General features: G+C 47.9%; 1 protein-coding gene across 24 annotated transcripts in view; it reads right to left on the reverse strand.

The window, feature by feature from the left end:
* The window catches only part of EVL (Enah/Vasp-like), a 546,687-nt gene that overhangs the window by 193,927 nt on the left and 337,892 nt on the right, over positions 1-14,868 (reverse strand). For 3 of the 24 annotated variants that reach the window (XM_085626380.1, XM_085626379.1, XM_085626378.1), the window contains exon 1: positions 659-944. The exons of the other annotated variants lie outside the window; for them this stretch is intronic. In XM_085626380.1, coding sequence (XP_085482506.1) covers positions 659-725 — 67 coding nt within the window. In that variant the 5' untranslated portion in view covers positions 726-944. Of the gene's footprint in view, positions 1-658; positions 945-14,868 lie in introns of those variants that run through there. 24 annotated transcript variants of the gene reach the window in all.

Genomic DNA, 14,868 nt, shown 5'->3' on the forward strand with positions numbered 1-14,868 from the left:
CCTTGTGCAAAAAGAGCACCGTTGATTTACAGCGCTAAGAAGACAGGAGAGTGCATCAGAACCCACTCTATAAGGAGAACCCCTATTACAGTACCCAACACAGAAGCCCGATTTGGACCGTATGCGTGCATATGCGATTAAAATGCAAACAGAGCCCCATTCAAAGCAGAGTTTGCGTATTCCTGTTCAAAACAAATGACAAAAACAATCACATCAGGGAGTATGCTTAAAGCCCAAAATAAACTGAACATTTCCTGTCTCTGGCAGCATGCTCATGAAGTATTTACAATTATAAGTGTCCCTTTAAAAACAAAGCATTGCATTTCTCTGCTGCTTTTTTTGAGCGATATTCCACTTTCTAAATCTTTTTGGAAGGAAGAAAGTGGCCCTGTGCGCCAATGACCGTCCATTTTTGGGCGAGCCAATTTGTTAATACATTAATTAATTCAATATTTGTATTTTGAGGTTAATTTGTATACAGATTTGCGCGTGATAGCACAAGTACTTTTTGTACTTTTAGAACCGAGTAAAAACTTCGCGACAATAAATCAAATATGCTAGTAACCAATATTGGACCCTCTATATGCATAATACAACATAAATTAATATTTGATGTAATACTGAGTTGACTTTAGCGGCCTTTCGTGCTGTTACTTACAGGTCACGTCGATCGTCGCCCAGGTGACCCCCTTGAGGTGCCCGTGTCGAACCCTCCGGACTGGCATGTTACGTGAACGCAGCTACCCCTCAGGAGGCACCCCCGCCCCGCCACTTCTGCATCTGACAGAAAGGAGCGCGCGTCGAGGCCACACATCAGGTAATAACAGCTTCCAGTCAGGGCGGCACTGAATCAACATTTGGACTGGTCCGGGGTAACCCATGTGTAGGGAAACTCCGTAGGAATTAAAAAAAAAAAAAAAATGGACGTCACTTGAAACGCCGCCAAGGCGCTGCGCGACGCCAGGGGATATTTTGGACCGAAAGCCCTCCAATCAGAGACGTGGTGACAGGAAAAGCTAACACAAGCCCTGCTAGACCATATATGTATTAGATCGGGCAGACCCCCGAGGAGGCTGAAACGGGAGAAGGGGCTTCGGCGTCAGACCTGGTCTACCATGACCAGCGTCACATGTCACTTGTCAGTGTGAAATACAGTAGGGTGCAGAGGTGCGGCTGGAGAGGCAGGCTACTGTGTGAAGGAACACGTGTGCGGCGAAGGAGTTTCAAGCTCCCCTGAAGTCATAACAGGACACACTATACTCCAAGCAGCGGGTATTTCAGGCGCTTTCCCTTTGACTCTAAACGAGAAGTCACACTATTTAACATTTGTTGTGAAAAAGAAACAACACTGCAGCCCCAAATTTACCATTGGGTCTATCTGCCAGGGAAAAATTAAAAACACGGTCTTGGGCGTTTGTTTTGTATAACACAATATTCACCAATTCTTTCCCCCTTGTTGCTTTTGGGTGTCACTGTAAACAACAGTGTTATTGTAACAGTTATAAAATCAGTGTTATAATAAGTAAGTGTGTTATAATAACTGTGCGTGCCCCGAAGGCGCAGATCAGGCTTAGACACATTTCACTAACTCAAATTAAAATACATAGATATTTTTAACAAAATAAATATCAATCACTTCTATGTGTCCAATATGATATTCATGCATAATTATTCTGTACATTGAACAGGGGCAAAGAACTCAATTGCATAACCGAATTATGTCTCATCTTGTGCACAGCCTTTTCCTCGCCCCATCAATGTAACCCTCCTTTCTTACTGTACACCTATTTCTTCTTACCACTGTACAACTCTGGTTGAAAAACTTAATAACATTCTTTGAACTAAAAAATATCTATCACATCACGAAAGCAGGTGAATACGGCAAAAAGAAGATGGGTGTCATAGACATAATAAGTGCTTCCCCTGTCATTGACTTGAGATAGGCAGATATCTTGCAGCCCTGTGCTGAAGCAGAGCTGGTGACTGTGCAGGTATACCCATAAAACCTGGCCTTTAAGATTCTGCCATGATCCGCTCTGAGCCCTGGCAGTACTGGCCCTTTGGAGTGTGCTTCACTGACCCTCTGCTTTCTTTCTAAAAAACATAAAGGTGCAGCATAGCTTCATATAGAACAATCTATGCACAAACACACCTAAAGACACAGCTGTATGATTCAGGCTAAATTAAAATGGGTCTGGGTAAAATAATTTCTAAGCCATGGTCTGTGGCCTGCAGGCCAGTTACATATATATCCTTGGTATATGATGTTTTGTCTTCCACTTTCAGTTCAGTCTCTATTAAAGGGGTGAAGCCTTATCTTCTATCAGGTGAACACATTAACTCGGAGGATAATGAAATAAGCATTGGCAAAGCAAATAGGTCTAGCCTATCCAAGAGCTATTGGCTTTGCAAATGTGTTTTAGTCATATTGTACATCAGTGCAGATTCCGTTCAGCATGGTTGAAAGTTAGTGGCGTAAAAGAGAGTGGCATGGAGTGGGGTGGCATGGAGTGTCATGGCGAGGACTGTTGTAGAGAGGAATGTCATGGAGTGGAGCAGGGCCGGACTGGCCGTAGCGGACACCGGGCAATCCCCCGGTGCGCCGCACGGGTGGGGGCCGGTTTTGGGCCCCTGGGGGCTGTTTTTGTTACAGGGCCGTTTTTGCAGCATAGCTGCAAAATCGGCCCTGTAACACATTCGGCCAAAAACCGGCCCTGGCAAAGAGCTCAGCGGCACCCCAAACCCCGGGGGGCTGGCCGAGCACTTTGCCAGGGCCGGTTTTGGTTCCCTGGAGTGGAGTAGAGTGTCGTAGAATGCCATAGAACGTAATGGCATAGAGTGCTGTGGAGTAAAGTGTCAGAGTGGGTTGGTGTAGAGTGGATTAGAGTGTCATAGAATGGAGTGGCGTGGAGTGGCATAGAGTGGCAAAGAGTGGAGTGGAATAGAGTGGAGGAGCACATTCGCAAGCTGACGACGGCACGCAAGAAAACTCGGAACGAACAAGTCAAAGCCGACCTGTTATTGGAACTCCAGGGTGAAAGATATCAGCATAGGCAACTGATATGGCAGGAAAAAAATCAGCAGAGGGAAAGTATTGGCAATACGTCCACTCGATCATGAACAAACATAATCAGGCAGACCTATGGAGATACATCAAAAACAAAACAAGCCAAGAAGTCATAAGGAGCAACTCCATCACCGAAGCCATGTGGTCTTTGTATGTAAATAACCTCTATGAAGTCGATCAACCAGGAGTCTTTCGGCTTGAACACTCAGATCTTTCTGATGTCTCAGACGATTGTGTCTCCACATTTACGACGAACAGTATTCAGTACTAAGCAGAACAAGATCTTCAGGCGCACCTAGTCCAAATGGCCTCCCGGCCCAACTGTTCAAAGAAGACTTGACATTATGGTCCACCTTATACTTTCCTCACTGTTTACAATCTGCACTAAACTCCATCAAGTGCCCGACAACTGGAGAGGTTCAATATTGCACCCAATTTTTAAAAAGGGCGACAGACAGAATCCCTGCAACTATTGGCTGATAGCCTTATTGAATATCGAGGCCAAGACCTACGCAGCCGCACTCTTAAAAGATCTAGAGGCTTGGGCAACAACAAACGCAATAATTCTTTTTTGCCAAACTGGCTTTAGTCCCAATTCCTCCACAATGGATAACATAAGCACCTTATCCTATCTTGTCCGACAGGCAAAAAACCAGAAGACAACAGCTTGCTACTCATGCTTGGTAGACTATTCATCTGCTTTTGATCTGGTGGACAGAGGCATCTTATGGAGAAAACTCCACATGTGGGGTATTCCCAGCGGCCTCCTCAACGCCATCATATCGTTATACACATCTACCTGGGTGAGGGTCAAGTTGTCAGACACTGCGTTAACGAAGAAGATTAACACCAATCAAGGGCTAAAGCAAGGGTGCGTCCTTGCTCCAATGTTGTTTAATTTATATACAACGGATATGTCCCGGGCACTTATCAATGCTAACTTAACCCCTTGCATGCTTATGACGAGCCCAGCTCGTCATGAGGCACAGTGGAGCTGTGCTCATGATGAGCTGGGCTCGTCATAACGGCCGTGCTCTGCCCATGCGCGAATGATTCCCCGCCTTTGCGGGAGAATCAATCAGTGGGCGGAGTCGTGCCGAGCCCAGCTCGTCATGAGGACAGCTCCACTGTGCCTCATGACGAGCTGGGCTCGGCACGAGCACCGCAGCGCCGCGTGCTGCCCCCACACGCGCTGTGGGGGAATTACCCCCGCGGCAAAGGGGTTAATCCCTCCAAAAATAGGCAACACTAAGATCACAATATTGCAATACGCGGATGACATCGTCCTCCTTGACAACTCAAAAATAGGACTCCAGAGAGCATTACATTCTCTTCACTTATACAATAGTGTAAACAAGATGAAAGTAAATGACGCCAAAACAAAGGTACTATCCTTTGGAAGGACGGTACAAAAAATAAGTAATAACTGGTCCCTGGGTCCCTTAAAAATCTCTGGAGCCAAATCTTATAACTATCTGGGCACATGGTTTTCTGCAAATGGTGCATCAACAACACACAAGCGCCATCTAAAGGACAAGGCAGCATTAATAACTACTAGACTCTGCCAATTATATACAGCCCTTGAAAGCCCCTCCTCCGCGCCAATCGGAAAGGTGCTCAGGGCAGTATTACCATTCGCAATTACCTACGGCAACGAGGCCTTTCCAGGACAACTCACCAAATCCATCGAAAAACGACACCTAAAAATATATAAAAGAGTGTTTAAATTGCCCTATTACACCAGGGGACCCTTGGTGAGACTTGAATTCGGCCTAGAGGGCATTTCATGGTCTAGTATGTACTACCATAGATGCATTACGGCAATGCCGGGTACCCTGAAATTTATTTTGCAAGACATTTTCAAACATAAAATCAACCCGTGGTCCACTTACTTAAGGACGGCAGCAGTAACTCTACAAATCGACCTGATCACTCTAAACACTTCTTCACTTACGTCTACTGCAATAAAAAGCATAATGAAAAAACAGACTAAACTACTTTCTAAGACCAAGGACTTCAAACAAATTAATTCTACACCGCCACTAAGGGCCCTGGCAGCATCATACAACAATGACACCCAAGTTTGACTTCGGGCACAACCTTATCTTAATTGCACAATAGGGAAAGTTTGCCTGACCCAAATCTTGGCAGTAAGGATGCTGGCATTACATATCAAAGACTTTAACACTAACTGGCCGCTGCTTTCTAAAGTAGTTAAGTGTAGACTCTGCGGCTACAAATCGGAAACTCTTTTACATCTACTGTGCAGCTGTCTGATGTTGCTCGACTCCCGCCGATGCTTATTATGGCCACTTTTCTTAATTCATGGTATAAGAACATGCAATCATGCAATGAACTGGATTTTTAGCACCATGGTCCCCCTTGAATTGGCAAGAATAGGCAAATTCTGCAAAGCAGTGCAGGACTTTCGTAAAAACTCACTACAAAGCACTACGAAGATCATGAACCGTTAACTCTTAGATTCTGGATCACAGACATTAAGCATTGCAGAGCTTGACCATGTTGTAATTAAGTTTTTTCTTAGTTGAAACACTTAATCCATTTTATGGTGGATTTTTAACTCATTTTTATTCATTATTTCCATAAAAGATAAGGGAAAGGGAAGAAGGTAGAGAGAAAGGCTGTACACTGAGAGTTTTCTTCTTTCGGGCATAACATGTCAGCCACACTATAGGGTCTTATAAGGAACCATTATTCTCTTTTGCCTTGTATAGTATGTTTCTTCCTTTTAAATGTTTTCTATTGTCATGGTTTTAAGTAATCTATACAATAACCTTTGTATTGACTGAGTGGAGGTGTGTGTCATGACTGGAATGGAGCAGAGTGGTATAAAGTGGAGTAACGTAGAGCAGAAAAGAGTATTGTGGAGTGTCGTGGAGTGGCGTAGAGTGTTGCAGAGTGGAGAGGCGTGGAGTCAAGTGTAAGAGTGGGGTGGTGTAAAGTGTCAAAGAATAAAGTGGAGTGGAGTTGAGTGTTATAGACTGGAATGGAGTATGGAGTGTTGTGGAGTGGCATATAGTGCTGTAGAGTGCAGAACTGTGGAGCGGTGTAGAGTGGAGTGGCATGGAGTTGAGTGGTGTACAGTGTCAGAGTGGAGTGGCGCAAAGTGGATTGTCAGAGTAGAGTGGCGTGGAGTGATATAGAATGGAGTGGTGTGGAGTAGAGTGGTGTGGAGTGGCATAGAGTGGCGTGGAGTGGTGTAGAGTGGGGTGGCATAGAGTGGAGTGGCGTACAGTGTTGTGGAGTGGTGTAGAGTGTCGTGGAGTGGTGTAGAGTGGAGTAGAATGTCAGACTGGATTGGCATAGAGTGTCGTAGAGTGCAGTGTCAGAGTGGAGTTGAGTAGAATATCGTAACATGGAGTGTCAGAGTTAGGCAGAGTGCAGCAGCATAGAGTGGAGTGGCATAGCATTAACTAGAATGTCAGAGGGGAGCAGCATGGAGGGGAGTGGTGTAGATTGTCAGAGTGGAGTGGTGTACAAAATAGAAAAATAGTGGAGTAGAGGGTTGTTGTGTGGGGTGTCGCTGAGTAGAGTGGAGTATTGAAGAGTGGAGTGACATGAAGTAGAGTGGAGCACAGTGTCATTGTGTACAGTGGCATAGAGTGGTGGGGTGTAGAGTTAAGTGGCAGAGTCCAGTGGTTAGCGTAGAGTGTCAGAGTGGAGGGGCATAGAGTGGCGTAAATTGGAGAAGAGTAGAGAGGCATAGAGTGGAGTGCCATAGAATGGAGTAATGTTGTGAAGCAGAGTGTCATAGGGTAAAGTGCTTTAGAGTGCAGGGGCATAGAGTAGAGTAAAGTAGCATGGAGTGTGAGAGTGGAGTGGTGTACAATGGAGTTGAGTGTTGTAGAGTGGATGGTCATAGAAGAGAGTGGCGTAGAGTATCCTAGAGTGGCGAGGAGTCGAGTGTTGTAGAGTAGAGTGGAGTACTGTGTTGTAATGTTGAGTGTCAGAGTTTAGTGTCTTAGAGTTGAGTGTCAGATTGGAGTGGCATAGTGTGGAGTATAATGTCAGAGAGGAGTGGGATAGAGTAGAGTGTAGTGAAGTATAGTGTTGTGAAGTAGAGTGGAGTGGCATAAAGTGGAGCTATGCAGAGTGGAGTGAAGTGGCGTGGAGTGGCATGGAGTAGACTGGAGTACAGAGTAGAGGAGTAGGGTGTAATAGCTTGGAGTGGAGTGTCAGTAGGAAGCTGGCTCTGTATATGGTATACCACTAGGAGGTTATACTTTGCACAGAGTCCAGAGATTCCCCCAGAAGTCTACAGAGTTTGATGCAAACTCAAGTTGCTCTATTAGTGGTAGTGTGGGCGAGCAGCCTTAAGCCTAGCACAGAGTGTAAGAAATTTATTGAACACTTGACCAATAATTGACACACCACTCTAAAAGGCGATCCACGCCAATTTAATAAAAAGTAAGCTTTGTTCGAGTTTCATTTTAAGAGCAAGATCTTCGCAATAAGGTAAGTACGTTTTACAAGAAAAATATTTAAGACTTTGAAAAGTCCACACTTCAATTTTCAAAGAGTTCAATGTTATCCTACTGAGTGAAACAATAACGTGGTTACACAGGTAAGGACACAACTTACAGTTCCAGCCTTTAGGACAAAAGGTCAGCAAGGGTCAGGTGAGTACCAAAACTGTACAACCAGCAGCACAGGGGCGGCTGGGTGCAGAGGTCAAAATCCGAGTTCGACCCAATGCGTTTCAACAGAGAACTGGCGGTGCTCAAAGCCACACTGCTTGCAGGTAGGTAAATCGGTTGCAGGGGCTAAGCTTTGGGGGTTAGATCAAGCACAGGAGGAGCCACAAAACAGCACCAAACATACACCACCAGCGGCACAGGGGCAGCTGGGTGCAGTGTCCAATTTCAGCATCTGGCACTCAATGCTTTTCAATGAAGACTTTGATTTCAATAAACAGGCTGCAGGCGTCGTACTGGAGATTGCCGGAGGAAGACAAGTGACAGCAGGGGTAAGTAGAGATGTAAGGGGTCGCAGGGGCCCATCAATTAATCTCACCAAACCCAGGGCCTTCGGGTGCAAGGGTGCCTTTAGACATCGGATTCTTCTTACAGGAGCCGGTCGTGGTCAGGAGGAGCCTCGGGATTCAGGCTGCAGGCATCGTTGTGGGGTCCAGGAGGGTTCAGCCAATGCTGGACGGGAGGTCAGGATCGCTGGGAATCCTGGTTTGGGTCATTGATCCACCTGGACGAGGGCAGGAGGCGTTGGGTGCTGAGGGGGCAGGACTCGCAGTTCTGGAGGGCACCGGAGTCCTTTGTGTTGGTTTCTTGAGGACAGAACTGCTGTCCTCGGGAGTTCTGATCTTTGTCAAAGTTCAGGCAGGCTTCCTAGGGTTTTGGGAAGTCACTGGCTGTAGGACAGGCATTGTCTTCTCGCAGGGTCTTTGAAGCTGGAGACATGCCGGTAGGGCTGGGCGCAGTCAGTAGTCGTTGTCAGGCTTCACTGCATGGCGTCTTCTTCGTCCTTATTCTTGGGTCGCAGGTAACTAGTTTTCCAGGTCTGGGGGCGCCACCTAAATACTTAAGTTTGCGTTATTTTAGGGGAGTTGCAGGTAAGGCCAATTGGCACCTTACCTGGGGTGATTACACCCTCAATTATGCCACCCTGTCGGGGGAGGGGGAATAGTCCTAGCCCTGAATGGAGGAGTCTCTCCATCTTCAAGATGGCATGGACTGAAAGCAGTCCTGCCAAGTACCACACATCAGGCGTTAGACTAACGCATTTCAGTGTGGTGTTCCGCATCTCCGCACTGAAATGCATTGTCACGCATATGATGCATTCTCTATAGTGTCTCAGCTGAAGCGCTGCCTAACTGGCATGTGTGGCAGTGGCATTATGTTGCCACCATGGCCTGTGCACCTGCTCTTGCTGGCTTGGTAGGCTTGCCACTGAGCTATGGGCGACTGGTAGTTTCATGCCTGCTACAATGTATCGGTCTCATGAGATTCCCGTGGCGCTGCGTTGCTCTGAGTCAGACAGCCTGCCGCCTCACGAGGTAGTGCCCTATGAGCCAGGTCAACAGGGAACTGACACGATTCATCGAAGAGAACGCCATCCTCGACATGTTCCAATCCGGATTCCGAAGCAGCCACAGCACCGAGCACGCCCTACTCGCCGCTACAGATGACATCCGCACCCTCCTGGACCAAGGCCACTCCACAACCCTCATCCTACTCGACCTGTCAGCTGCCTTCGACACCGTCTCTCACCGCACACTAGTTGCCAGACTGCACGACACCTTGCATACAACAGCCCTGGACTAGATCCGACCCTTCCTCACCTGAAGAAGCCAGCAAATCAGACTACCACCCTTCCTCTCCGATCCCACGAAAACCACCTGCTAAATCCCACAGGGGTCATCACTGAGTCAGACTATCTACATGGCCCCCCCTCGCAGCCATCATATGACAACACGGCCTCAACATCGTATCCTATGCAGACGACACCCAGTTCATCCTCTCCCTCACCAAAGTCCCCACCACCACCAAACTCAACTTCCAGAAAGGAATGCAGGACGTCGCAGTCTGGATGACCAACAGCTGCCTGAAACTCAACACCAAGAAGACAGAAGTCCTTGTCCTTGGGACCACCTCTTCAGCATGGGACACCTGGTGGCCGACTGCCCTGAGAAGCCCACCTACCCCCTCAGACCACACCAAGAACCTGGGCATCATACTCGACTCATTACTCACCATGAACCGACAGGTCAACGCCGTCACATCCAGCTGCTTTAACACCCTCCTCATACTGTGCAAGACCTTCAAATGGATCCCCCCTGAGTCAAGGAAGACAGTCACCCACACACTCATCACCAGCAGACTGGACTATGGAAATGCACTCTATGCCGGCATCAACAAGTCCCGACTCCGCAAACTCCAGACGATACAGAACACCGCCGCCAGACTCATCCTCAGCATTCCCCGGCACGAACACATCAGCCAACACCTACGAAGACTCCACTGGCTCCCCGTGGAGAAAAGAGTCACCAACGCCTACAAATGCATACACAACAACGGACCCAAATACCTCAACGACAGAATCAACTTCCACATACCCAAAAGAAACCTCCGATCTTCCAACCTCGCACTGGCTGAAACCCCACGCATCCACAGAGCCAGAGCAGGAGGAAGATCCTTCTCTCACATTGCAGCCAAGACCTGGAACGAGCTACCGGCAGACATCAGACACGCCCCTTCCCTGCACATCTTCAGGAAGACTCTCAAGACCTAGCTTTTCAGCTGAGCAGACCTGCAGACCCTCCCCCCTTAGCGCCTTGAGACCCTCACAGGTGAGTAGCGCGCTTACAATTCCCCTGATTGATTAAGGGTTTGTGAGCAGCTGGCTACTGGTTTCCGGCTGCAAACATGGCCTCTGCTCGCAGCGCTGCCTACTGCTCACAGCGCTGCCTACTGCTCGCACCGGCCCTGGCGTTCCACCCTCATTGACGGCCGCAGTGCATGTCGAGTTTTCAGGTGAGTTTATCTGCAGTGAAGTTCTCATTTCCTGAGGCTTCACTTTAGGTTTTGTGATTGTGTTTTTTTTGCTACCTGGCCTCATTTGCAGATAATGACGTCTGGAGGCCAGCCCCAGTCTTTCACTGCAAACGAGTTTTAAACATGCTGAAACATCGATACGCGGGAGTAGAAATAAAACTGTTAAAAGGAGCTTTGATTCCAGGCAAGTTTCTAGGAATGCATCGTAGTCCGGGCTTTTTTGGGGGTGCGCCTGCAAGCCTCCTCGGCCGGAGGCTGCGTCCCAGGCCTCCTCGGCACGGGCAGGTGGAAGGCCGATTAGTACAGGTTTTCATCTTTTGTGCATTAGGCAAATCTTCGGCTGTGCAGGTTTACTGTGTTCTCTTAATTGACCAGTGATTCAGCCGGTGGCAAGCAGGCCGCACAGTAACTAAACATCCTTGTATTGGAATGCAGAAAGTGGCCCTCGGGGCTTACTGCAGTGCACCTGCCAATCATGCAGCCTGGGAAGAAGGGGGTGCAAAAGGGTGGCATGGATACACCTGCAATAATGCTATCACGGGTGGGTGGCATGGACAGAGTGATTAGTGCTCTTCCATTTATGGTGCTTTCAGAAGTTGAAAGATCTTCTTGGAGTTTCTTGTTGCTCAAATGGGTGTAATTTATGGAATTTATAGGTTTCCTTCGTCTTAATTGCTTGATTTCATTGCTTAATTTTGCAAGCAAGAAAGTGTCACTAGTAGGTTGAAATGTTACTCATAATTTCACTGAAATTATGAAAATGTCATACATAGCAATCTCAAACCTTGGCAGCTATGTGAAAGATTTGCTGCACCTCGCCTCCCCCATCTTAAGGGTGGAGTTGCTATTCTGCCTAGGTTTTTACACCCAAAGTGGGGATGTAAACCGGGGGCTGCCATCTGCTGCTAGCAGCAGAGACTGGGGGGCGCGTTAAAAAGGTGGCAGGCCTTTGAAGCTTACCTCTGGAGCACTGTGTCTATCCTGGGGAGGAGGTGTGACACTTCTGCCAAGGATAAGCACTGTATCTGGTCCCAGAGGGCAGAGGCCCTCGACCCAGCGGTCCAGAAACCTATATTGTGGTGGCAGGCTGCCTACAGACAGTCTGTGACTACACCAGGGTTGGAAGGGTTTCAGGGGGCACCTCTGAGGTGTCCTCTGAGTACATGTTTCAATAAATCCCACACAGGCATCAGCGTGGGTTTATTGAGAGGAGTAGTTTGGTACCAAACACTCCTAGTTTCAGAGAAGCCACCATGGTGATGAGGAATTCGAGTTGTCGAGTTTTCAGCCCATGTACTTTCTACGGCTGCCCGGGCACTAAGAATGGACTTAAATATTTTAGGGGCATATCTGCTCATGCAGATGTGCCCACACTTGTGGTATATTGCACCCTGCCTTGAGGCTATAAGGCCTGCTAGAAGGGTGACTTGCCTATACTCTAGGCAGTGCTAGTTGGCATGGCACAAAGGCAGTGTGCCATGTCGACTTTGTCGTTTTGTCTGCACAAGGGCATGCATGCTGCAGTGGCAGTCTGCATGGCCTAGGTGTGGGGTCCTTAGGGGAACCTCTTCAGTCCCAATGCCCTAGGTACCCAGGTACCATTTACTAGGGACTTATAGGGGACCTAAAGGGCCAATTGTAGAACAGTTTGTGGGAAGGGACAATGGTGTTAGGGACTTGATTAGCAAGGACCCAGCACACTTTCAGTCGAGGATGCACCAGATACAGGCAAAAAGTGTGTGGGTGGGGAGTTACTGCAACAGAACCCCATTTTCTCCCAGTGTTGTAAAGTGGAGTGGTGTAGAGTGTCATGGAGTGATGCTGAGTGGAATATAGTGGAGTAGTGTGATGGAGTGAAGTGAAGTGGCATGGAGAGGAGGGGCATAGAGCGTTGTAGAGTGTTCCAGAGGGGTATAGCATAGAGTGGAGTAGAATGGAGGAGTGGCATACAGTGTCACAGAGTGATGTGGCGTAGAATGATGGGTCAGAGAAGAGTTGAGTAGAAGGTCGTAACATGGAGTGGAATGTCGCAGAGTGGAGTGTCATAGTATTCCATAACGTGGACTAGAGCGACATATAGTCGAGTAGCGTAGAGGGGAGTGGTGTAGAGTGTCACAGACTGTCAGAGTAGATAGCATACAGAGGAGTAAAGTGGAGTGGAGTAGAGGGTTCTGGAGTGTCATAGAGTGGAGTGTCGTAAAGTGTTGTGGAGTAGAGTAGAGTGGAATCTCAGAGTTAAGTGACGCGAAGTTGAGTGGAGAAAAGTGATGCGAAGTAGAGTGGAGCAAAGTGTCATGGAGTAGAGTGGTATAGAGTGGAGGGGCGTGAAGTGTTATACATTGCAGTGGGCTGTAGTAGAGTGTCAGAGTGGAGGGGTGTAGAGTGTCCGAGTGGAGGGGTGTAGAGTGGCGTAGAGTGTCGTGGAGTGGCATCAAGTGGAGTGGCATCGAGTGAAGCAGTGTCGTAGAGTATCATAGGGTGGAGTGCTGTAGAGTGGAGTGCCATAGAGTGGAGTAAAGTAGCACAGAGTGTCAGAGTGGAGTGGCGTACAATGAAGTTGAGTGTCACAGAGTGAAGCGGCAGAGTGGAGTGGCATAGAGTGACCTAGAGTCACAAGAAGTAGAGTGTTGTAGAGTAGAGTGGCATGGAGTAGAGTACTGTGTTGGTTGTAGAGTTAAATGTCAGCATTTAGTGTCTTAGAGAGGAGTGGAGTGTTGCCGAGTGAAGTACCATTGATTGAAGTGGAGTAGAGTGTCAGAGTGTTGTGTTGTAGAGTGGACTGTCATAGAGTAGAGTGGCACTGATTGGAGAAAAGTGGCGCAGAGTGGAATGACATGGAGTTGAGAGGAGAAGGGTGTCAGAGCTTGGAGTGGAGTGTTGTAAAGTTGAGTGGTGTAGAATGTTAATGGGTTAATGGGTGGGTGACTTATATAGCGCACGGCTACTCCAAGGAGTGTCCCGGCGCTTTCTGACCCATTACTGAGAAAAGGAGAAAAGACAACAGAAACATAACAGAATTACTGATTAAAAAGCCAGGTTTTCAAGGCCTTTCTAAAGGCAAACAGGTTGGGAATGCGGCGGAGATCAACAGGAAGGGAGTTCCATAGTTTGGGGGCGAGATATTTAAAGGAACGTCCACCTATTCTGACTTTCCTAATGGGAGGCACCATTGCCAGGCCAAGACTTTCCGACCGGAGCGATCTGGTGGGTTTGTAGAAAGAAAGCCGTTTCTGAATGTAGGAGGCCCCCACCAAATGGAGTGCCTTATGGGCCAGTGTAAGAGCTTTGAATGTGATTCGCTTCTTGATCGGAAGCCAGTGAAGGGAGGAAAGCAACTCAGATGATCTGGCTTGCCGGGGTAGGCCGAAGATGGCTCTTGCCGCAGAATTATGTACAACCTGGAGTTTGTGCAAGAGATAATCCGGCAAACCCAGGTAGAGGACATTTGAATAATCAAGCCTGGAACAAATCAGAGCTTGTACTGTCAGCTTCCTGTGGGCTAAAGGGAGCAAAGGAAGGAATTTACGCATCATTTTTAGCAGACCAAAACAGGTACCCGTGAGACCTGTGATCTGTGTTTTCAAAGCCAGGGTGTTATCGATTTTGACCCCAAGGTTTTTAGCGACCAAAGAGGAAGAGGAAGGGGGGGGACATGCAAACCGGCCACCATTCCTGCCAGGGCGGTTCTGCCTGACAGCCGAAGAAGAGCACCTCGGATTTATCAGGGTTGCACTTGAGGCTGCTCCGCTGAAACCAGTTGAAGACAGCCCCAAGGCAACCACGGATGCTCTCCCCGTCGAACTGGAGTGGCATAGAGTGTCATAGAGTTGAGCAGAGTTTCATATAGTGTCATGGAGTGTCAAAGTGGAGTGTTAGAGTGGAGTAGTAGGCTGTGGTGTAAAGTTGAGTGGCATAGTGTGAAGTGGTGTAGAGTGGTGTGACAGAGTGGAGGGGTGCAGAGTGGTGTACAGTGGAGCAGAGAGTCATTGAGTGGAGTGGTATGGGGGAGTGGTGGAGAATGAATTGGTGTTGTGGAGTAGATGGCACAGAATGGAGAGGCATAGAGTGGAGTAAAGTGGCGTGGAGTGGTGTAGTTTGGAGTGGCATCGAATCGAGTTGTGTAGAATGGCGTGTGGTATAGTTGAGTGTCAGAGTGGAGTGGCTTAGAATGTATTGGTGTAGTGGGGAGTGGAATAGATTGGAGCAGTGTGTTGAAGAAGTGGAGTAGAGTATTATAGAGTTTAGTGTCATGGAGTAAAGTAGAGTGAAGTG

The sequence above is a fragment of the Triturus cristatus genome, chromosome 9 (assembly GCF_964204655.1).
Source record: "Triturus cristatus chromosome 9, aTriCri1.1, whole genome shotgun sequence".
In the NCBI taxonomy this organism is placed as follows: domain Eukaryota; kingdom Metazoa; phylum Chordata; class Amphibia; order Caudata; family Salamandridae; genus Triturus; species Triturus cristatus.